This window comes from Pseudoliparis swirei, chromosome 6 (assembly GCF_029220125.1).
Source record: "Pseudoliparis swirei isolate HS2019 ecotype Mariana Trench chromosome 6, NWPU_hadal_v1, whole genome shotgun sequence".
In the NCBI taxonomy this organism is placed as follows: Eukaryota; Metazoa; Chordata; class Actinopteri; order Perciformes; family Liparidae; genus Pseudoliparis; species Pseudoliparis swirei.
In genome coordinates this window covers 8,618,102-8,642,431 of record NC_079393.1, presented here as the reverse complement: position 1 = coordinate 8,642,431, position 24,330 = coordinate 8,618,102, and the positions used below count along the sequence as shown (strand labels likewise).

The window sequence follows — 24,330 nt, the reverse complement described above, 5'->3', positions numbered from 1 at the left end:
ATTTACTCGGCGGTTTCCTTTGAGCCGACACGGATTTTCCCTCCTCCTTAGCTTAGGGACTGTCAACCGGGACCTGGGCATCCCTTATATACCCCGACCCCCCCCCCCCCCCCGACCACCACAGTGCAGCCAGGCGGCAGGAACCCGAGGAACTGTCAAACACAAGCAGGACTGTCTGTCAGAGAGGACCAACGCCTGTGTAAGCCTCTGAGGCATTCCACTCCCCCCGCTGCCACCCTGTGTTTACAACCGTTTTGTTTGGCTTGAAAAGGTGATGTGGGTGAAAAGAAGAAAGAAGGAAAGGGGGGAGTGGAAGGAGAAGAAAAAAAACATCTGTGTGAGATGATGCATGTGTGTGTGTGTGTGTGTACCTGTGAATGTGCATTAAGCGTGAGAGTGATTGCTTAGAGTCTGGAGGCATCTGGGGGCCACGCTCAATTCCAATTAGCCTCTCTTTCCAAAGTGCATAAACACAGACTTGGAAGACGCAGAGGGTGAAAGGCAAAGCTCAAACCAGCATTAAGGACAGCGGCAGACTCACTCCGGGAAAAGATTGTCAAAACGTGCCCTCAATTGGGAATGCGGTGCGACATTTGAAGGTCTTGTGAGAAAAAGCTGTGCAGCTGCGTTTCAAATCAGGAATTCCACAAAGACGCACGCTGGCTCACCAACTCAACAAGTGCATGTCTGCAAACACATACACAAACTGCAGCCATACTTTTGAGCCACTGCGCTCTCCCAGTCAGCCACACAGAGAGGAGTCCCCAGCACACGAACCCCCAGCAGTGGGAAACCGTCTCTCAGGACGGCAGCATCTGCTCTGAGCTCCTCCGCTGGCTGGTTTGGAAGTTAGTTGCCCTGTAATTGCCAGGAAACGGTTGCAGAGAGCACCTCATTTCTGAACACAAGGCCATACATCACTGCAGGAATGAGAAGGCAGAGGACCGATTCAAAAAGCTCCTCCGCTCTTTCATTTTAACACGGACATTTCCAAAAGGCTTCACCTTTCATGTTGCGGTGTCTATTCTTATGGCTCTGTGGGGGAGGGGGGGGGGGGGATGAGTCAACCTCCACAATGCTTAATTAAGATGGACTGCAAGAAAAACTGAAACATCTGAGGTCACCTGTTGTGCAACATGGACCACCGCTGTTGAATTGCAATAAGTCATGGCGCTCTGTTACTAATCGAATAACTTGACCTGCAGGTAAGAGAATATAGAGAGACCATGAAGCTATTCAGTGGTCCATCATTATGTGTGTGCACTCATAATGAGTCAAATGGCATCTACTATGACAGACTGGATTTATACAGATTTATTTTTTAGCCAAGGCATTCATGTTTCCCCCGTTTCATATTTCCTTTGAGTTGAAAGAGGTGGGAAAAAAGCAGGAAGAGACATGACACGAGGGAGGGGATGGTGAGAAAGAGAGAGCGAGAGAGACGACATGATGCAACCGTGACCCCAACCAACCTCTCTTCTCACTGGAATTTGTTTCCTCTTATTCCAGTCTACCGCCGCCCCTCCACCCATTCCATTCACGTGCACCATCAACAGCTCTGTACAGACACACTTAGCTCTTGTAATCTAGTAGAACTAGCCTTCATCAATATAATTATTTTCAATATAAAACGGACAAAATCCTCACCTATAAGAAGAAAAGTGTATCGTCCAGCTGAGTCGAACTTAGTCGATTTTTTTGCTTTTTAGCTTCGCATTGAAAATGCGGAAGGTTATGTTTTGATCGCCGTGTATTTGTTTATTTATTTATTTGTATGCGTGTTATTCGCAAAACTCAAAAAGTATTGAACCGAATCGCATGAAATTTGGTGGGATGATTGGTTATTATACGGGGACCATTTGATTAGATTTTGGGATCGATCGGGTCAAAGTCAAAGGTCATGAACAGGTCAAAATCTTCTTGAATCGCATGAAATTTGGTGGGAGGATTGGTTATTATCCGGGGACCATTTGATTAGATTTTGGGATCAATCGGGTCAAAGGTCAAGGTCATGGAAAGGTCAACATCTTTTTTTTTACCATAGCATGATACATTTTTGTCCAATTGGCATGCAAGTAATGCCAAAATGTTCATAATTCAATGACCAATCTTGTGATATGCGAAGGCATGTGCTGTACCGAGTGCCCATTCTAGTTTTGTTTTTAAACCTATTTTATTTTTTGGTCCACTTGGGCAAAAGAAAATTGGAAACACTACATTGACATATAGTCAACATATAAAGTAGATATTGCCGATATGCATTGAATCCATAACCTTGCATGCACTATTTTGATTTCAATAACTGCGTATGTTAAACTCATGTTAAAACCACACCTTAATTGTGCAGATACATCTTCCTCCCTCGCCACGGCCAGCAAAGAAAGCTCCACTCACTGGCTACTGGACACAGTAATTCCATGCGAACGTCAACACAACAATCCGCCCCAAATCCACAGAAATATCCAGAGATTAGCAGAGAGCGACACTGATTCCAGTCTCACAATCCCAAACTCCAGCACACACACACACACACACTTGCACACAAACACCCCGTCCCCGCATCATACGACAAGTCTGTCCGGCTGCCAGGGAGTTCCAGCCAACACTCTCCGCCTCCGCCAGCAAACTCCGTTCTGCCCCGGCTCCACTTTTCAAGACTTCACTATCTCACTATCATCTAATTGGCTGAAAACAGAGCAGGTTGTCATTCTTTTCAGAGGAATGCTTTGGAAATCCAAAAACAACTTCCCATTTCGTTAACTTACACCAACAACTCAATTAAGCCCTATATTGAGAGAATCTGTGAAGCTTTGTTTTTTTTTACGTGTAAATTAAAGCTCAGCCAGCACTCGCCTGAAATGGAATGAAATCTAAAACATCACGTTTGTCATTTTTCAACAAATTCCCCCAAAAAGTTGTCAAGGGAGATTTTATTTTAGTCGAGGCCTCGTTCAAACTGACAGTGAAATGGTCACACGTGAGAACAACAAAGACTTTGGCAACAAAACACAAGTTTATTCAAGCTCTGCCGCGGCTTTCCCCCTCCGCCACCCACCGAGCAGCGGCGGTGGGGATGTGGACTCAGGGCTAAGCGCTCCCCGGATTTGGCTCGACAGGCCCTTATTGACCATGCTGACTCGCCCCTAATCTACACACACACACACACACACACACACACACACACAACTGTGCATGTCTTTACGATAAATGTAGATCATTCTGCAAAAATATAGATGCAACACACACAAGTACTACATGCACGTATGCACACACAGTCGAATCCCACAAACACACACACACACACACACACACACAGACACAGGATCCTTTTGAAGAGAGAGAGCGACCGAAGAAAAAAAGGGGGGGCAGTACGGGAGAAAAGAGAAGAGAGGATGGAGGGAAGGGAGGGTGGTGGTGGTATTTATAGACAACAAGTGATGGGATGCCCTGGTTAGTGCACGGCCCACTGAGCCAGATGACAGACGCGCCGCCAAAGGTCATGTGACCGCATTACTCACTGCGGCGCCCTGTGAGAGGGACTGTTGAGCAACAGAGAGGAAGCGGGGAAGAGAGCGAGAGAGAGAGAGATAGGACGAAGTGGAGAATCAGAGGGAGTCAGAAGAGAAGGGAACAGAGGGGGAGAACACGACCCACGAACCCTGCAGGGCCCGTTGCCCGATTTCAGCTGAGCTGGATACAAACAAACTTGTTTGCACTCTTCCTCCAGAGGACGCGCCTCTCTCTCTCTCTCTCCCACTTTTTTGGCACTGACCTCAATTACCCAATGCGGTCCCAACTCTGTTTCATAAACCCAACTGAACAAAAAACTCTGTGCAGACAACGCGGTCCCAACGGGTGACAGCCGGGCCGGTGAGAAAACCCACTTTGGGTTTTTTTTTTTTTTAACAAGAGATGACGTTTCCCCGCGTCATCGCGTGAACGACATGGCGGGCTTTGGTCTAATGACATGCTTCCAAAGAGATCTTCAAAGGAGAGCTGTGGTTACCAAGACAATATCTGCTGCTAGTTTCCCCCATAGATAGATACATAGTTGTAATCCTCCAGATCGGGCACCCCCCCCACACACACACACACACACACTCCCCCTCCGGGCTCTGCAAACACCTCAGAGCCAGGAAGCTCGACCCGAGACCCTGTAAAGCCTCAGACCTGAACCCCATGACTTCTTTGAAGAAGGAGCGAGCAAAGCAGTCGGCAGAAGAGGCGCGATCGTTGCACCGAAGTCGTCTGAGAAGAGACGGAGAAATGCAAGAGAGTCAACCGAGAGATACAAAGAAGGAACAACGCAACGCTGACGCAAGAGAGGGAGGAAGAACGATATGGGTTTTGTAGATTGTCAGACTTTTGAGACACACACACAAACACGCCGTGCCACAACACCACATAAAAGAGCTCTTGTATGGGCAGCTGACTGTCGGTGCAGGGTCTCAATCTCTTTCAACTCGCGCTACTTCAAACAGCCCCCTGCATGACGGGGACACTGGGCCCTCAGCGCCACAAACAGAAGGCGGGGCCTCCGCTCAGACACACACCGAAATAAAGGACAACCGTTTGTGCATTTGGTCATTTACATATTTATTTTTTTACACTACTAAGGATCTCATATTATTGTTGTGGTTTTATAAGGCTGGAGGGACATTTGTTGGTTGGTTCTGATCTCAACCGCAATTAGATGGACCACCAGGAAAGTCTGTGCAGACATGAGGATCGTTTCTCATGGCCTTGAGGATCCCTTTTCCTCTAACGCTACAATGAGACGAGCATTGTTTGATTTTTTGACACATATTGGTTGCATTTGGATACAATTTGTTCAGACCGTGTTCCCCAGAGGAGGATCCCTGAATTTACCTTTCAATTTGATTTGGGGATCGACAGACGTTCAGATGGGAAGGATACTGGCATCGATGTGGTTAAAAAGTAACAAGCAAGTGTTGTTGCAGCCTTTCCTTGACTATAAGTAGGTCTGTATTACAAGTAGTTATATGTAACTTAATAATACTTAGAGCTTTTTTTTGAATGTCCAGCCCTCTTTGAACCGGCAAATGACCTAATCAATGTTTACAGGGCTCCAACATCTATTTCAATCTAGCCAAGTCAGCTGAAATTGGGTTACGGGTTCGCAGCTTATTAAAGCAAAGCACTCGCTGTGATTAAACCATCACCACGACTCCTCAGGTTTCTCCCACATACGGGCTGAGAGCGGTGTGGGGGCTGCGATCCCAGGGCCATTACAGTTTAGCCCGGTTGTTGTAGTTGGATTAAGATGTTAGCTATCCCCCGTTAACCTCTTCTCCCTAGACGGGGCTGATCCCGGACCTAACATGGTGAGGAGGGAGACGGAGCCAGATGAAAGGATATTAAAAAAAGGGATAGAAGACTTGGACTCGGCTGATCGTGGTGGTGTGAGACCGGCGCCAAATTAAGCCCGCTGCAGGTTATTTATTTTTTGGTTTTATTTTGTTGTGAGTGCTGTATTGGTTTATGTAGATACAAATGTGTACGGATGGGTGTAGGTAAACTGTGTAGAGACTGTAGATGTATAAATGAAAGGAAACTGAGAGCCATACAAGGGGAGGGGTGGGACGGGGAAAAAGTTGTGTAATGTTTTTGTTTTGTTTTGCCTTGTTTTTTGGTGTATTTTTTCTCCTTGTTTTCATCTTATGTTAAAAAAAAACAACCATCATCCTTGTGTGGTGATTTCTACAAGGTTATACATTTGTATATTTTCTTTTGTAAAATAATATTTTCAGCAAAACAAACTGTAAATGCTATTTCACTCCAAATATTCTGTAAAACAACATTTTTTGTTAATACAAAATAAATAAAAATAAAATAAAAAAAAAGACTCCCGGAGGGCAGAAGGTTAAAGAGAGTAGAGAACCCTCCTTCTCTTTCTCCTTCCCTCATGCATGTTCCGAATGCTAAACACCATGCCGCTCACCAAATTCTCATCCCCTTCTACGTCCTCCTCCTCCTCCTCCTCCTCCTCCTCCTCCTCCTCCTCCTCCTCCCTCCTCCTCCTCCTTCTCTCCCACCTCCTGCACTGCAGAATCACTGATGTGAGGTCTTTTGTGAGAGCGCTGGCCGGCCTCCGCCACGGCTCTGTTACGGCCTGACCACTGACCCACTCACCCGCCTTTCTAAGAGGTTTTAGGGTCATGGGTTCACAACAAGGTGACTCAACTGTGAACGGCGGGTGGCATCCTCTTTCAAAGGGCCCACGTCTTCACCTTTCCCTCTCAAGACTCTCTCTCTCTCTCTCCTTTCTTGCTCTCCTTCTCTTTCCGCCCCCCTGCCCTGCAGCCCTTCTTTCCGTGTATCCTCAGTGACTGACCCGCCGTCTCGGCTCTAATTAGCATAGCATCCCAGAGCGAGGAGAACATGAGGGCTAATGGGGGTTGGGGCCCCGTAACAACACAGAGGGTAAAGCTTCAAGTTTCTAACTGGGGCCATCACCTGACCACATTTACATGGGTTTCTGCAACCAGAATGTAATGCATGATAAATTATTCCTTTTTCTTGGTAGAGGAGGTGAACTGGAGGGTGAAGGCATCAGAATTCCAAGCAGCCCCACATGGGAGGCTTGACTTGTGTCTGCAATGCATTTAGTCTCAACTGGATCGAGGCAGAGGGACACAGGAAGATGAAATACATTCAGTGTTGCAATGTGCGGATCCAAACCGAAATTTTAATCCGATCCATAATTTGTGTTCGAAGCAAAAAATAAAATCTGTTTTCACGGTAGCTGCAAACAATTAATCATGTGTTGTGTTTTTTCGACTCGACTTCAAATACTCGATGGGTGGGCTTTACTACTTCAGGGTCATAATAATAAAGCAAAATAGGAATCCTTTGTGAGATGCATTTCCTCCCACAAGAAGTCGTGGAGAACATCTTTATTTAGGCGTGAGTGAAGGAGCGATTAGAGTTCAGCAGAATTTTCCAACAGCTTAACTGTGCTGCTGGACTGAGAGCTAAGCCGACGCCCCCAAACCCACAGGCCTGGAACATCAACTGCAGCGCGACAAGTGTCATAAAACATGTTAATGTAGGGGGGAAAAAAAGCCCGCCTATGATCGGTTCATTAATCCACACAGATCCACATGTGGACTGACTCACCATTCCATTTCCACAGTCGGTCCCATCAGCCAGCGGCATGTGCTGTGTGCGACATCCTTTGTGGTCCCCCTCTGCGCTGGTACACCAGAGCCTCTTGCACTGTTTCTGTGGGGGGGAACAGATTTGATTTCTTGCCATATCAGCAAAAGAGATTGTTCATACTGTGACACTCTTAAGCTTTTGGGGAAAAGAGTGTGTGATTGTTTTTTGGTTTCTTCAAACAGTATTTCAGTCGAAAATGCATGCCATACATTCTGCGTGGCCATTTACCGATTATCTTTTTTCTACTCTATATTACAACTAAGAGGAAATACAAAACAAATGCAAATAACTGACTGGTTTCATATCTGTTGGCCTTCATGGACAACTGTATCTCAGAGCAGACGACGACTATCTTAGATCTACTTCCACCTGAAGTCTTAATTCATTTTTTTTTTAAAGCGTGGTTTTGCTCGCTTTGATAGCGAGCCAACTTACCATGTAAGGGCAGATTTGGGAACCGGGTCCAAACATCAGTTCACACTGTCTGTTGGCGTTGTAGATTTGACCAGGGAGGAGGGTGGGCAGCTCGTACGTCCTGCCTCCGGGCTCATCGAGGAGGCACTCCCCATAGCCGGTGCTGAAAAAACAAAAAGTAAGAATGCGGGTACAGTAGATGAAGAAAATATTAATAGAAGACGCACACACACACACAAGCCACACTTTCATTTTAACATTTTCAGGATAATCCAGTATTTTCTAACCCAAAAAAAGTATCAAAACGTGTCATCTCTTTCATAAGAGGGCAAAGTAAACCATCCTCAGATGTGTTTTCCCCCTGTGGGTGGTCTGTGAAGTTACCCAACAGAGCGACTGATATCACTTCCCCTCAATGGCCTGTGAGTAAATGCTGCCACTATGAAACTGGAGTCCGGCGCCACGGACTGAATACAAAAGCGTTTTGACACAGACTGAAAAGATTCTGCACGCCGTCCGCGTTTTTATCTGTGCAGAAGAAGGATAAAAAAAGCAGAATTTGGAGAATCCTACAGCACCTGATTAAGTTACATAAATCGTAGCCAGCGCCAGCATTGCGGCGTAATGACAGAGTGCGCGGCGCCGCACCCTGAGCCACGACGCAGCAGCGGAGACAACAAAAGCACAGCTGGACCGAATGTTTGCGCCGACGTCCTGCGTGTAAAGGCGTCGGCCGTCACGCCGGTGAAAAGGCACAAAGTCAAACACGTTAGCGGAGCTCAAAAGGATCTCTTGTTTACTTTTGAGAAAGGAGACTGGCTGATGAGACGCGTATTGATGTGCAATTACACAACATGCCTGCGCCGCTCGGACAAATTTGATCCGCTTCTAAAACACCTGCTCCACGCACGGGCCGGCTAACGTGACGGGCCAATATTTACACCGGATTCTCCACGGTTACGGTGACTTGCTTCTTTCCACGTTTATTTCCATAATGTCATAAACTGCAGCAAACAGTCAGGGGAGAGATCGCATGAGAGGAATAAACCCACAGTGGAGGAGACTGTGAATGAAAACCATGGAGCAGCCTACAGACATTCCCATATTACAGCATCTTTCATCAGTTGGTCATCTGTCTAATCTGGAACCTAATGGAATGATTATTAAGACCAGGACGGACAGACAGACGGAGGAAGAAAGGGTCAGTGTGGTCATTTTGTAATTATTTTTTTTTTAAAATGAAACGAAAAAGAAAAAAGAATATTGGCCGTTTGGATTTGAGATAGCGAAGCAATTCCTCTCTGGCACGAGAGAAGATTGCACACCTGGCAGCCATTGGGGGAAACTTGAAAGTCAGTTTATTTATAAGATGACTTTTAGCGGGCTGTTGTGCGCTCGTCGTAAAAGAGACTAAACAATAATAGTTTCCATGCACGCCATACTGGGTTTCCTTCCGCAAGCAGTGCGAGAAGACGACTCCGATGTCAGATTGATGTTATTTTGCAGAGGAAACGACTCGGAGCATCACTTGATCAAACGGCTCCAAGTAAACTGCAGCCATGCGGTCATGTTTGAGTTTTGTCTCTGACAGAGTGGACCGATTATAGCACAGAGAGATATAGGACAGGGTAATGACCGAGGTTTAGTTGAATTTGGAGCAGCATCCCGACAATAAAGATCTATCTTGATTTTATTCAGGCGAGACACTCATCAGAAATATTGTTTTATAATGCACTTTTTGGAGATTTAGGGCTATTTTGCTTTCACACTACGTCTGGTCGTTCTCTCAGACTAGTGGAAAGAAAACTTCCTAAATACACATCCAGGTGTTTATTTTACTACACTATTGACTTCTGTAGATCTATCCTGAGTTTACAAAAAGTTTGCATTAGATATTGCCTCATTTGCATATTTGCAAAAAGAACATTTGTCTAAATGTGAGTGATCAACTGGGTAGGTGTCAGGGTAATAATTACCCTGAAACCTCCACTTCAGTAGCACTTACACCCTGTAACTTCCTATCTGTGTTCTTTAAAGCTTTTTAAATGAGGGGTTTGTGCATACAGTATATCACCATGACAACATTGTATTGATAAAAACATGGCGAAAATGTATTTTGAATGGCTGTTGACAGTATTTTCAGATGTATGTTGTGATAAAAAGAGATACTTGAACTTCCCTCTGTAAAAACCTGCCTCACTTGCATATTCAAACCTTTTCAGTAAACGTGTAACTGTATTACCGTAAGTAATCCACTGTGGAAGTTACATGGCAACATCTATTAGTCCAGTTTTCTTACCATTTTCACTTGTCGGATTAAGTATTTAAAATGTACTTCACATGGAAGTTCATAAAAGTAGCAGTTTGGCTAATTTTTGAGGCGTGTAATGGAAAATGATAGGGCTTGCCCCCTACCACTGATTACGTGGTTTTAAAACCCAGCCAACACAACAATTAGTGTGTGGCAACAGCCAAAGATTTTCATTTTACTTTTATATTTGGATTTTGAGGCTTAAATCAAACGGATCTGTGAGAAAGGGAAATGAATGGTTGCTTTATGTAGCAGTTGATGCAAAAATAACGCCGCACAACAGCAGGACGCTTTTCATCAGCGCTCAGGTGCAGGAGTTCAGTGCACATTATTACAGCAACAGTGGGATAGAATGGGGGGGGGGGGGGGGGAATCCTTTTGAACGAGGGGGGACGTTTGAGCGGCGCCGCGGCCTTTCTCTTTTCTTTTCTTTTTTAACTGGTAGCAGAGTTGTGCAGATTGAATTTGCTCTTCAGGGAGAATGGCCAGTCACAACACTGACATACTTGACCATCGGTTGGCCCAGTGAGCGGGACCAGTGCTGGAGAAGGAGCACTTTGAATCAATGCTCCTCTTTGTCGGCCCGGGGACGGATTTCAAAAGCACTTGGATGACGCTCTCGTGGGTCTTTTCCCACCGCTGTGGCTCCCACACTGAAACGCTCTCTTCATACCTGCATTGTTTGATATATATCCCATATGGTTAAACAAATGTTGAAGTGTATCATGAACGCATTTTCATATTTACGTCGCACTCTTGGTTTGGTGCAGTAATTTCCACGAAAAAAAAGAGGAAAAAAAACCCCCACAGCTGTCATGGACCGTGCCAACTAATAAAAGCGAAAGTTCTGCCCAATCATAGTGGCTGGAAACGCTGTTAAACACAACCGTAAAGCTCCAATACGAGGCGCTGCCCGACAGTGATGCATGTGGTCAACAAGGCCGTCCTTTGTGAAGGCCTCCACAATTAACAGAGGAAAGGAGGCAAAGATTGAAGGGTCGTGTCCTGGGAAGATATAATTATAACTGACATTTCCCATCTTAAAGGGAAGCCTTTCACCGGGATCAGTGACCACAGCGCAGGTTAGGAATTGCTGAATGAGCCGTTGCCCCGTGCTACGGGGGTTTCGTGTGTGGAAAGCAGGCGAGTGACTGGATTACTGTTTGCCCGGCGTCTTGAGAGCACGGCCCTGTCGGCGCGGGGGAGACGGCCGAGGGGCTGCGAGAAGATCCATTGCTCAGGTCATCTGGAGAAGACCCCTCGGATTCAAACAGGAAATACTCTTTCAACAGCAGGCAATAACAAGTCGACACAGTTTACGTTGCACTGACCTGCCGACAGAGCACCGCGAGAGACGTTGCAGCAGTTTGTTTAGTCGGCCACGTCACAACAAGTGAGAAAGTTAATGGCAAACTCAAAGTGTGGACGTGATAATATGAGATTGGAGGAGAAATATATATACTTTTCTGAAATGTTTCGATGATAAATCAGGTTTAAAACTGAGGTAAGCAGGTACCTACTCTAGAAACTCCGTGATGTACTTGCGGCTGCACTTGGACCACGACCAGGGATTGGTGTCATAGTTGAGGGTGGGAGCCATGACGTGGTACTGGTGCTTCATGCCCGCCTCCCGACACTTTGGGTTGTCATCGTGAGGCATGTTGAACCTGGTGCGGAGAGGGAAAAACCAGAGGGGGGGTCGGTTGGGTCGAGAGGGATACAGGGAATACACACAGTGATTATCAGCTGCTTAATGGCTCAGCCGTAACACGGAGGATACATGTCACAGGATTTACATTCAGACCCGTCGGGCCGCCACAGACGCGTGTGAATAACACCATGCACACAGCTTACTCTGTATCGGTCTTTTTCTTGTTTTATTTCTATATATACACCCATGTTTTGGTCTCACCCAAAGCTGTATACAGTAGAAAAAACAAAAAGGCTTAAATAAAACTCCTACTGGCCAGTTGTTGGTGCGGCTTTTCAGGTAAAAAGCATTCTTTGATCATCATGGCCAACATGCTAGTGAGAACCACATCAGAGAGGTCAAAGGTCACCCTCTGACATTCTCAAAGAGCTTATATATTTGAAGCCACCCCTCTTTATCAGTGACCCATTTTTGTCTTTTTTAGGGCATCTGCAGTATTTGATGGCCATGCCCCTCTAATACCTCCAATAGGGGCAGAAACAATGTGCATCAACACACACACGCAAGGAAATGTTACTTGAATTGAAACATGTAAAAGTACGAACAATGACAATTCCTCAGATTTGAGAAGCTGGAACCAGCAAATGTTTGTTATTTATAATAAATTACTTCTAAAGCTTACAAGCTTATCAAAGTAGTAGGCAGTTAATTTTCTGTTGATTCACTAATCAGTTAATCAGCAGATTGTTTCAGCGTTATAAACATTAAGACAAGAGTCTTCACAGAGAAACAGCTGTGTAATTTAAAGAACACAGCATGGCATCTGCAGATTAATGAATTACGGCACGCTGAATGGAGTTTGGCCGTCTCATAAAGCAAGTTGATCACGTCCAGAATAGCACGGACCAAAGCAGATGTGCTGTGTTGTGCTGCGGTTTGGCGTATTACCATAAGTACATGTCTATGTACACACACACAGGGACCCATGCAGCTGTACGATGTCTAAGATGTTTACAACAGGATGAGGGCCAGTCCTGGGCTCTAGACTGTGGCCGAGGGTCAATCCATGCCGCCACACGAACAAGAACTAGCAATGCTGGCATGAGGCCCACCCTACAGGGGCCGAGGGCCTGAAGGCAAACACCCAGGGAATAATTAAGCCCCTGGCAGAGTAATGAGCTCTGCACATACACCGAGCTGCTGGCTAATGCCGACAACATCAAACCGGGCTCAGATGGTATTTGCACTGTTAACTACGAACTGTTCTTTGGAACAAGTTTAAAATGACAACAAACAGCTCGCTACTTTCTTCTTTTTAGGTTTTCTCATTATCGTAAAAATGTATTTGTGACAAACAACTTGTACTCTTTTCACACATTATGAAGATTTAGTTGACCCTGATCTGATGGGAAGAAATGAGGATATGGACTGAAAATCCTGAGAAGAGACCCTTTTAGTGTAATTAGGTCGTAAGTCAGGATATTTTGTGGCTCCCTGTTGGGCATCCTCAAGGGCCAGATCAATAGAGGAGTCCATTCCAGCTGGATGGATCCTACCCCAGCACTTAATTATTATCATCCAGGCTGAAATGTGATGAGTTAGGGTCCACTCACGTATAGTGAGAGCTCTCAACAATACAAGCTGCTTTGTTTTCTGTCCATCCTTCATGCCATGCCGTCATGCAATGGGATTTTCTGTACGACAACGACGTATTTCTGAGCTGAAATGCCCATAAATATCGAGTAAAGTACGAGTTGGAGCAAACAGCGCAGTCTGCAGGAACAGCAATTATCAGCACATCAACAGAGTCGGAGCTCAGTGACAACTCTCTCCACTGGAAGAATGTGTGAGCGGAGACAGAGGAGGAAGAAGAATATCTTTCATTCTTCACCATTGGCTCACACGACACTGATCCCGTTCAGTCGCCGACACCCACGGACCGGAAAAGAAAATCTCTCACTCGCTTCCACGGTTCATCTTTAATTTGTTTGTAACACATGCCCTCGCCGAAGAAGCTGCAGGCGCGTTACACTTCACATCTCAGGCTCGCAGTGCTTCTTAATTGCACCTCATTTAACTGAACTGGATTACAAGTTATCGCATTAGTCAATAATTCCGTCTAATGGATGTTTGGCAGACACACCTCTCATAAGAGAGATACCGTGATGAAAGTGCACGGCTTGGTCATTTGGATACATAGGAGTCTTTTTTTACACTTCACAAAAGTGGAATTATTAGCTTGTTGTGAAAAATCAGTCAGACAGGCGTGTTGAGAGAACACACCAGATACATATGACGGCACTGTGACATCCTCGGGCGGTTTTATCAGTCTTTGCGGCTGATACCAGGAAACCAGCGAGCTCCCGAATACTAAACAGAATATTTAGCCTTGCTCCGTCTGATAAAGTCAACGAAGTATTTACTGTACATAGAGTAACAGAAAACCTGCAACCTTGCATTTTGTGCCACGTCTCCACAATGAGTTTCATCCGAGCGGTCGTCCACTCAAGACAAAGCTCCGACACCTTAAGGGTTAACTTATTGGAGCTGTACAGGAAGGTATTAAAGGCTGGCATGTTATTAAAAGTCCAGTTTTCACTTTATTATGTTTTGCACCTGTGACTGCTGCGCCCTACGTCTCTTGATAAGAGGGCTTTTGTTAGTCGAAGCACGCTGCGAGGGCCGAGTTTGAGTGTGAGTGTGTGTGTCTGTCTGTGTGTGTGTTCTGTGCTGCAACTTACACATGGCCCAGCTCATGAGCGATGGTGAAGGAGGCACTAATTCCATTTTCCTCACTGATGGAGCAGCTCCGGAATTGGTCGCACATGGTCCCCAGCTCTGCAAGCCCTACAGGGACACGTAGACACCCAGAAAAAAAACACACATGCACATGAACACAAACAGAACCGTTTGAAAAATATTTCCTGATGCTCGATCGCCAAAGGCAAAGAAACCATCAAAATGTGTATTCTATAAGAGAGTAGCTCCCTCCATCCCCTTGTTTCTCACCCTCTGTTCTGTCTCTAGAATAGTATTAGCTGACAGCTTGTCATAAAGTCATTACCACACAGTATACGAGCGGTGCTTACAGGAGCGAAAAGTTAATTGGAAAGGGCTTGAGGTGGAGATATATTTGTAAAAGTGAAAGGCAAAAGTTTACCTAACGTGTCACATTTATCTTTGGCGCGGCAGATGTCCTCCCTGAAACAAGTAAAAACAAACGCAACGCTGTGAGACACTTTTCGGGTTTTCGTTTTATCAAATTGGCTTTGAAAAGCGAGGATGGGAGACGAGTGTGTACCTGGTGATGAGGAGTGCCGTGTCATGGTGCGAGGGATGGCTGTCATCCTTGAAGTTTTGGGTCTGCTGCCACACACAGAAGTTGTGGAGCGTCGTGGCGGCATTGAAGCTCACCGTGGGCCCTTCCTGTTTTTGGTGAAACAACATTGCGGACGTGACCAAAAAAAAGCGGGAAAACATATTGTAATGTAGCCGAGTAATCTTCAAATAAAAAAATAAAAAGGATAAAAATAGGGATATCTCATATTTTTTAACCTGTTTTATGATCTAATTTCAGTAATTTGGAGATACTGGACATGATAAAGTTTGACTTACTTCATTAATCAACATGGGTTAAGATCAGGAGCCCTCTTAGGGCTTTCCAAACAATTTCAGTTCCCTTTAATTGAACTATTTAAGAATCAAACCCACTACAGTGAGTCTCTCAGGCAACCTCTGGTTCGCAGGTGGCTAGCTGCCTCACTATAGTATTGTTTGTCCTCCATGGAGACCTCTCTTGAGACTTGAAACTGACAAGGCAGGCAGTGTCCTTTCAAAACGAGCCCCTCGGAGAAAAGGCCAGGCCAGGGACACCTGCACTGACGTCAGCCATATCGGGGAGAGCTTGATACAGGTAGCATTCAAGCCCGGCACTCACCTGTTCATTGTGGACGATGACGAGCTTGACAATCATGATGTTGATGAGGTTTCCGACGCTGGGGTCCCTGTACACTGCTGCTACCTGTAACAAAGACAAAACACACAGACAAAAAAATGCAAAACCTCCACTGACCTGAACCAGAGCACAGATAGGGACGGTCTGAAAGTCTACTTCTCTTCACTCAATACGCGGAGTGAGAAAATACAGCGATTGCTTTTTTGGTTTTTTTTCTGCTTAAGCTCCATGAGGTCTAATCAAAATAGCAACAGTTAATTCAAGAAACAAAAGAAAAAGTCTCCTTCAGGGTATGTTAAATCAACAGGGTAATACAACCAATACCAATTCCCCCACAGACCTTGGCATGGAAAAGATCAACTGAAATCTGGACCCAGCAACAAACGTAAAACCCCCAGTAAAGCTGAAGCACAGAGCCCCTCTGTGAGGACAGCAACACATTCCCTCTGTAGTCTTTCCCCTCCACTTGTCTTGCCTTTCTCGTGCACCCCTGTCACGGTCGGCCAGCAGTCTCCTGAGGCCTCCTAACAGGAACTCATTAGGCCACTATAAACATTTAGCTTGTCTTAGCCTGGGGGAGGCGAACGTGGTGCAGGCCTGTCCAGTGTGGGCAAAGGGAGTCTGCCTTTGCAATGCTCAAAGTCCAGCTGCAACACAGGACATTGTTCTGTATCCTCTCGCCCTCACGTATGTTATTGTGTGATCAGTGCGAGAGCCAGAAGGGAGTCTACGACGGACCACCACTACAGTATCTCACTCAGCCCGTGAGCTCAAAACAAGCTCTGACGGTACAAAGTAATGTCAGCAGGGCCAAACCATCAAGGACACGGGGGGGAGGGTATTATTGTTAATACTTCTGTGAATCTTTGGGGAGAAATTACATGAAAAGGATTCAAGGCTCACGTTGTTCGATAACACACGTTGCTACATGTTGTGCGTTGTTTAAGGATGGCTGATATTTTTGAAAGAAAATATGACAAAAATGGGCTGATTTTAAGAAAGAGATCTTCATGGATCAAGGAAAACATTCATTATAATGTGAAGAAAAGAGATTCCGCTCCATGAGGCAGAGACAACCTCGTGATGTGTATCATCATGACACTTGTTGTTATTCAATATAATGCAATACTGAAAGCAGGGCGCTATATTGCAATGTTTTTAATCTAATATCAATTGAATGTCAACTTTAAATGGATTGTCAATGTGCTGTTTTAATATCTCCTTACACCCCTGTGATGACGTATTTCTAAAATCCAAGCTGCTGTGTGTGTGTGTGTATATATGTCTAAACCACTGTTCTGCAGACTTAAAGAGAGCAGAATTAATGTTTTGACTTTAAACATGGCACTAAAAACTGGGCTGGCACATTCAACACAGACTGAACCCTCACAAACTTATTTAACACTACGGACAATCATTACTCCCTCGTTTGTCAATGAGTGCTTTGAGCGGTCTGTCATCCTAGAGCGAGACACAAAGCAGAAGGTACACACAGTCCACTGCAATTTATAACCTATCGTGCTTTGACACGACTACTCTCATATATGCAGAGACAGTCAATTTGTTACTGACTGCATTTCCAGGCTGCTCTCTCAGTCAGATATGGGGCTCACAATGAGGTCAAGGTGCTGAGTCAGGATTTGACCAATTAACTGGACCACTGTCGTTGAAGCAGCAGCATGCTCGGGTCACATTAGGGTTTACGACCAAAACGTCAAAGAGTAACATCTGAGGCTGGAAAAACACAGACCTGGACCGGGGGATTTAGTTCCATATTTCTTAACCAAATTTCATAACACATCTTGCCTCCGTTATGCCGTTATGAGACAGCTTGGGTTTTATTTGCTGCAGGTTTTGAGGTGTCAGTTTCTGATATTTTGGCCACAAATTTAAATATTTCACTGTTTTCACTCGTTCCTGAGAGCAATGAAGTCTGGAATATTTGCGTTAAATGTTTCCAACTGTGTGGAATAAATTACTTCCCCTCCATCGGATGTTTGTTGCGTTTCAAATTTTGTAGCCAGCAAATAATCAGTTTGAGTTCAACTTTGGTCCACAATACGGGGCTCTCAAGTTTTGAAGACAGGCAAGAGTGACATTTCCATCAGCACCCCCCCCCCCTCCCCCCACACACACAGAACGAAATTTTCGGATATCAGTCAGTCGCGCGCAATTCCAGGATGCTTTATTTTCATTGGTTGCCGGATTAAATCTTACCCAGATACAACAGATACGGGTTTTTTTCTGATTGGCTGATAAGTGGCTCCTCACAGCAGAACTCCAGGGGAGCGCTTGATTCCTCCACGGTGAGGGCAGCGCGGCCAGCTCATATTGGCGCACTGCGGCACATTAAAACATTAAATAGCCGAGAGTTTTTTTCAGCGTGAGAAATACGATGTGTGGCGGGAGTGCGTGACTTAAGACCGAAATGCGTGAGTCTCACGCTCAATGCGTGACACTTGAGAGCCCTGACAATAAAACGTGAATGTACGGTAACAGGCTAGCATTAGCATGTTCTGAGGTGGCTGGCGTGCTAGCAGTTAGCTGGCCAGTTAACCAACTAGCCTGAAACTCGTCGTGATGTCAGAGCTTTAAGCATCATTTATTTCACAAAGAAGACAGGATGAATTGTGCTGTGCCACTTTCTCTTGTGTTCAGGTCTTTACAATGGAGGAGGTCTCAGGAAACATGGACAGACGCGACAAAAACGAGCCTAGCTGCACGGCTAGACACCAATGCAGGTAGAACTAGAACGGACACTCGGTAGAGCGCATACCTTCGCATATCACAAGATTGGGCATTGAATTATGAACATTTTGGCATTAGTTGCATGCCAATTGGATAAAAATTGACCGCGCTATGGTAAAAAGAAGATTTTGACCTTTTCATGACCTTGACCTTTGACCCGATCGATCCCAAAATCTAATCAAATGGTCCGCGGATAATAACCAACCATCCCACCAAATTTCATGCGATTCGGTTTAATACTTTTTTAGTTATGCGAGTAACACGCATACAAATAAATAAATAAATAAATACACGGCGCTCAAAACATAACCTTCCGCATTTTCAATGCGAAGGTAAAAATGCACGTTTGTTTTTTGAGACCATTCAAAATGATGATGCACATCCATCTGTGTACGAATGACACACGAGCGTGGGTGTATACACATTTCCCCAAACTCATATCAACATTGAGACAAAAAATATTTTTTAGAAAACATTGTTTCACTTACTACTGACATGATTGTTAGGATGTAGTGTTCTAGGTTGCGCCCATGGTGACGCACCATCTTGGCATCCGCCGTCACCATCAGCTCGACGTAGCGAGGGTAGGAGAGGAAGCGCTTGCGTCTGCGTGGGGCTTTGGGCGGCGTGCTGGTGGAGCTGTTGTCGTGAACGTGCTGATCATCGATGGTGGCTCTGAGAGAGTCCAGCTCCTCTCCCATACTCCATATATTCTCAAAAGCAACCGGCTTCTTGGAGTTTTCTGTTTGAAGAAAGAAAACTGGTGAGTGATGACGTGGAGAGGAAGATATTTATTGGATCATTTAAAATAAAGATCATTTGGGTGAGTTGTATGATTAAAGACTAAAATTCTTCCACGAAGGCATTTCAGGAGAGAGCGTGGCACATATACGGTTAAAAGCCGAGGGTTTTTAGCTTAGCTGAATTCCAATGACATAACAAAGCACGCTGGACTTCTATGGCAAAAAAATCCATCATAAATTAAATCATTCCAGTGCTAGGGGAAACAATTGTACCAAGAGACACGAGGTCAGTGGTGAGCTTTGAGAATACGGGTTTCCAGGTCAGGCAATATGCATGAAAAAAAAACAGAAAATCCCAGAGACTTGCCGGATATAAAAAATACTCGATTTATCCCACCTCTCTGAGCCTGGAAACGTATCATCTGAAAATTAAGTAAACATGTGGTCCACCGTGATTCTAGGAAAAGCCAGATTGAAACATGTCCCTTCATAGGCTGTGTGAGCAACACTTTCACCACCAGCCACATAGAAGATATACTGTGGATACTCTCAGCTGAAGTGCATGTGTTGAGCTGGCCATGAGCAGTGGATTCCTTCACCATGACAGAGGGAAGTTTAAAGATGTAGATAGAGGCTGAGACACAGAACGCGTTCAGAGATTGTTTCATGTAGACAAATCTGCAGGGGTTAAGGTGGATTTAATTACATGTACACATATGTGTTTCCTAAGACTGTCGCCTTTTGAAAAGTGTTTGGCAAAACCACAGGGAGAAGGAGGGGATTTCTGGTCTCCACACAGGCAAGCTTCGAATTGCTTTAAAAAGGTAATGAAAGCATGAAATCATAAATTAGTTTGGGACAAATAGCTGCGGCATTATTCTGTAACTGACCAGCAAATCAGCCCGCGCTGGAAAACACACTGACGGATTTTTTTATGAAGAGAAATCTCTTCAACACCATTGATCAAGTTAATGACAAACACATCAAAAATCATCTGCGTATTTGGAAACGGCAACATGTTTCAACCGCAATCAACTATTTATTAACATTGGAAGGATTTCAATAACAGTTTTGTGTTGTAACATCTGAGGACCGAGTATTTGCACGCATGCAAGCTATTGTGTTGTCCAGATTTGCAGCAATGCTTCGCCATATGTGATGTGGTGTAAAAAAGGACTACTTGCAGCAGTGGCTGCCATCTCTCAGCCACAGAACGAATTGAAGAGGCTACCCGACAATGGGACAGATAAATGTAGCAGGAGTGAATGGTAAATCATGCAAATACACAGACAGCTGGAAAGGCACAGTCGTAGTTATTTGATAAGCTCGTATTCCTTTGTGACTAAAATGCATTACTGTAATTTTCTAAAAAATGGGCGGGGTATTTTTCCCATCTATTGTTATCCACATACTTAAATTGATGTGCCCCAAATGCACCCAGCACGGTTATATTCACATCAACCGTCATAGCATTCTCCAGTGTTTGTGTTGCTTTGAAGGAAACATGGATATTCATGGGAATGAACATTTTTGAGGAATGAATGAAACATAAAATGACATTTAGCATTTGTGTGAATGTCAGTATTTACGAGCCACGCATAGTTTGCAGTCCGTCATCCTAAACAACCTACTCAACTTTGGATAACCCGGCTATAGTGAAGACTTCTATTGTCTTCTGTAAACTCAATCTTTCCAGACAGTAACAGAGAGACAGATTGTGTCCAACCGTTAGGTCAGAGGAAAGCAACAAAAAAAAGAAAAGTAAACTTGCTGAGCGTGCCGAGATTATTCAAGTGATGCCCCCAGTGGGCACACGAGGCGGAGCGTGACTCCCTGGCACGAAGACGCACAACTCTTGCTGCCGTGAGGCCCGGCCCCACGCCGGTGCCAGCATGCAAGTCAGCGCCAAGACTGTCAGTGCACACCGCCCGGGCAGCTGGGCCAGGATAGAGCTTTGTATTTTCCAGGAAAAATCTCTCCAACGCCAAAACCCACGACACTAAACCCCTTAAACAGACTCATCACCGCAGACAGTCCGACATCAAAGGGATTATCAAAGCACAGAAGAGCGTCGACATCAACAGAAATTGGTGTTAAGTCTCAGAGCGAGTGTGAGATGAAAAAAAAAGAGAGGAAGAAGAAGAGGAGGAGGAGGAGGAGGAAATATGGTCCCTGTTGTAATAGCCTTTGAATCAGTGAAGATTAGCCACACACAACCTTTCCCAAATCGCCTTAGGTCCAAATCCCCCTCTCACTCGGTAGTGAGCTGCTACTTACACCATGAGAAGACAGGGGTGACTGCCCTGACCCGCCGGACACACACACACACACATGACATCTCCGTCAGGGCATCAAGTCAGCCTCCACCTACACATCCATCCGCGTCTGAGTTTTCTTTTACCAGACATCTAAATGTGAGACGTGAGACATTTTTACACTCGCAAAAATAAAAACACAAGTTCATAAATTCTTCATAACAGAAAACAATCCAAGGAGCAGAGAGGAGTGGAGGCTTTCATAGATATTATAATTTGGTTGACTCCAGCACTTTCACATTTCTGCTCAATCTCCTGCTCGACTTGTAAACTTGCGTGCCGAAGATAATCAACCACAAAGCACATCATAAACAATGTCGACGCATCGACTCAGTAACGTGTCCAATCACACCGCAGGCAACCCGCACATTTAGGGGTGAACAGTTTCATACGTATATCAAGATCCCAGCATTGGTTCCAACGCGTACATGTGTGTACATGTGTGTGTCTCCACTTATTTACTTTCATTCGTGAACATTTTTAATAAGTATGGAAGCATTTCCGTGCTTTCTGTTGGAGCCCATTCATGTAAACACAGCCGGTCCTAAAGGATCTCATTGAGATTTCAATCTAGATCAAAGAGTTGCTCTTTGACTCTCCTTCAGCTCTCTGTCAAAAGTATCAATGCCAAGAACCCAACAATGGGGAACACACATTTCATTGTCGAACTAATTAACATTCTTTTACAATGGCCCGCTGGGAGTTAAAGCGCCCTTTTCCCCGGGTGCCAATTAAATGGACAGTATACTTTACATCGAGTATTGGTACTGCCCCGGTTCTATACGAGGTCATACACTCTGGTTCCTGACAGTAAGACTCAAGGGGGGGAACATGTTGAAACTCCTGTAGACAGAGGCACAATTAAGTGCGATTCTGTGGCGAGACAGAGAGAAGCAAAGGCAGCTAATTGTTGTTGCTGAAGAAGGCTTTTAAAGTGAAGTGGCACGGCTTTTGACCTCATTTGGGAGACGGTGGGCTTTGTACACTAACAGTGCTCTCAGAGTTCAGTTGTTGTTTTCAGTTCACAGACTTGCTTAAGACAGCACGGTCGTGAGCTGAAGAATGTGTTTGGAGTAGCAGACCTCCTCTGTGGAGACAAAACACTACTTACGGATGAGGAATCCCACGATGGGCAGGGGCCTGGAGTGTTTTCATTCGGCACACTCAAACTCAAAGAGAGTTTCTGACTCTCCGATTTGAAGAAATTCATCCTCACAGATTGTAGATTACATGATTTATGGATGACTGAGAGCCAGATATCCTCAACAACTGCTGTTATAATAATAGTACCTTTCTCAAATGGGCTGAAACGTCCCCTCCTCGGTGGAGGTAACCAAATGCAATTTCTTAAAAGGACACTATATGCGAGTGCTTGACTGCCGACGTGATTTAAGACTATTTGGAAAACAGGGCTCCTCATTTCTAGTCGTTATTTATTGCGAAGGGAAAGCACTTTGGGATGACTATGGATTTATGGTTTAAAATTAAGGTGAGAGGCTTTTGAAAACCACAGCATCATAAAACCAACAATTAACATAGCACCTGACTTTGCCATCTAACGAGAACACAAACAGAGGCACTTAAAACATAATTCCAGTTCATCACAACTTGGATCATATTTTCTAAAGTCTGGCCGTCAGTAATAATGGCGTTGCACTGATTGACTCCTGGGAACAGCATCGCTTCAAATGTACTTTCAAGCTGCAATGTTACCATGCTACTCGATCTCAGAACGTACATAGGTGCGTATGTTATCATAGAGGATGGACATAACTGTGAACAATGTTCCTCCAATGCAGTCGCCGTCATTTTAATATTTTCAAATATCCCCAAAAACTACTTAAAACCCAGAGGCAAAAAGTTCCGCCTTGACAAATACAAAGCATGTCTGCAGTTGCGAGTGATTTCTGGCCTCTCGGATGATAAACAGCAAGAGCCACAGGCGACTGGCCAGCTCCCAGCACGGCCTCTCCCCGGTCCACCTCGGTGGGAAACTGTCGTTCATCTGTCACCCCCTCTCACCTCTGAACGCCACCCATGCCACCACGCAGTCAGTCACTGTCACTCAAGTTGCTTTCTCCATCCCAATCAGCCCCCATCTGTTAAGAATGGCCAGACAGTAGACAGTAGGCAGAAAATAGCCCCAGCTGGAATCTGTCACGGGAACTCCAGAGACAACACAACGCATTGGGTTCAATGGGGTTGAGGCCTCAGGGCCAGCAGACACATGGCAGCTATTAAAGTTATAGACTGTCTGTAGTTGCCCAGCCTTGTCCAGAGTATCTGTTATTCTAAAATAGGATGCCAATGAGTGCAATGGGCCATATTATTAGCGCTGTCATCATGCAGTGTCATGAAATCTTTTCTTCTATGTAGGCCAATCGAAAAGCAGAAAAGCTACTTTTGAGAAGCAGGTGTAAAAGAGAAAAAAGCAGGCAGTGGGAGTTGAGGAAAAGGCTGGGGCCTCTGCCAAGCGCTGCAGCAAAACCGACGGGCACATTTAGCGCTGGCCAGGACGGCTCCAACACATGAAGAAAGAATCTCCTTTCTCCATCCCACTGGACTGCTTTGCACAGCCATTCCCAACACTCAGCGGGAGCCTTGGTCCACTGACAGGCCAGGGAGATGAAATGCACTCCTGACACACATGCAAACCACATCTATAGATGCACACAAAAGGCCCAAAACAACCCTTTTTGTTTGTGCATGGCAACAATCGGTACTTCCTGGAATGGGGGGACGTCCAGTCTATCCAGGGGGCATAGGGGGCACAAAGCAAGCCTAAGCCTTTTGGAGCCATCTGACATTTCAGAAGCTTAGCACCATCTAAAGCCAAGACCCTAAAGGTGAGAGAGGTTGTCCGAATGATCAACACCCGTCCATCACTCCCTTGACCGGCCACCTTCCCTGACCCCTGTCGAGAGCCGGAGCCGAGAGGAAAACAAAGAGCTTAACGAGTACATAGTTGCGAGTGAGGCCCAGCAAACAAGTCGGGAAGTCCAGTCACCACG

The 24,330-nt window shown here is 45.2% G+C and overlaps 2 protein-coding genes across 3 annotated transcripts in view; one reads left to right on the top strand and one right to left on the bottom strand.

Annotated features, from left to right (window-relative positions):
• The window catches only part of LOC130195453 (A disintegrin and metalloproteinase with thrombospondin motifs 20), a 76,886-nt gene that overhangs the window by 44,321 nt on the left and 8,235 nt on the right, over window positions 1-24,330 (bottom strand). For both annotated transcript variants that reach the window (XM_056416985.1, XM_056416984.1), the window contains exons 4-11: window positions 18,750-19,003; window positions 15,496-15,579; window positions 14,860-14,984; window positions 14,719-14,759; window positions 14,300-14,405; window positions 11,428-11,574; window positions 7,618-7,759; window positions 7,141-7,245 (exon numbers count right to left, since the gene is read on the bottom strand). In XM_056416985.1, coding sequence (XP_056272960.1) covers window positions 7,141-7,245; window positions 7,618-7,759; window positions 11,428-11,574; window positions 14,300-14,405; window positions 14,719-14,759; window positions 14,860-14,984; window positions 15,496-15,579; window positions 18,750-19,003 — 1,004 coding nt within the window. The remainder of the gene's footprint in view (window positions 1-7,140; window positions 7,246-7,617; window positions 7,760-11,427; window positions 11,575-14,299; window positions 14,406-14,718; window positions 14,760-14,859; window positions 14,985-15,495; window positions 15,580-18,749; window positions 19,004-24,330) is intronic.
• The window catches only part of LOC130195459 (uncharacterized), a 37,074-nt gene continuing 20,411 nt past the window's right edge, over window positions 7,668-24,330 (top strand). The window contains exon 1 of the mRNA XM_056416992.1: window positions 7,668-8,797. Within this exon, the coding sequence (XP_056272967.1) occupies window positions 8,666-8,797 (132 nt within the window). The 5' untranslated portion in view covers window positions 7,668-8,665. The remainder of the gene's footprint in view (window positions 8,798-24,330) is intronic.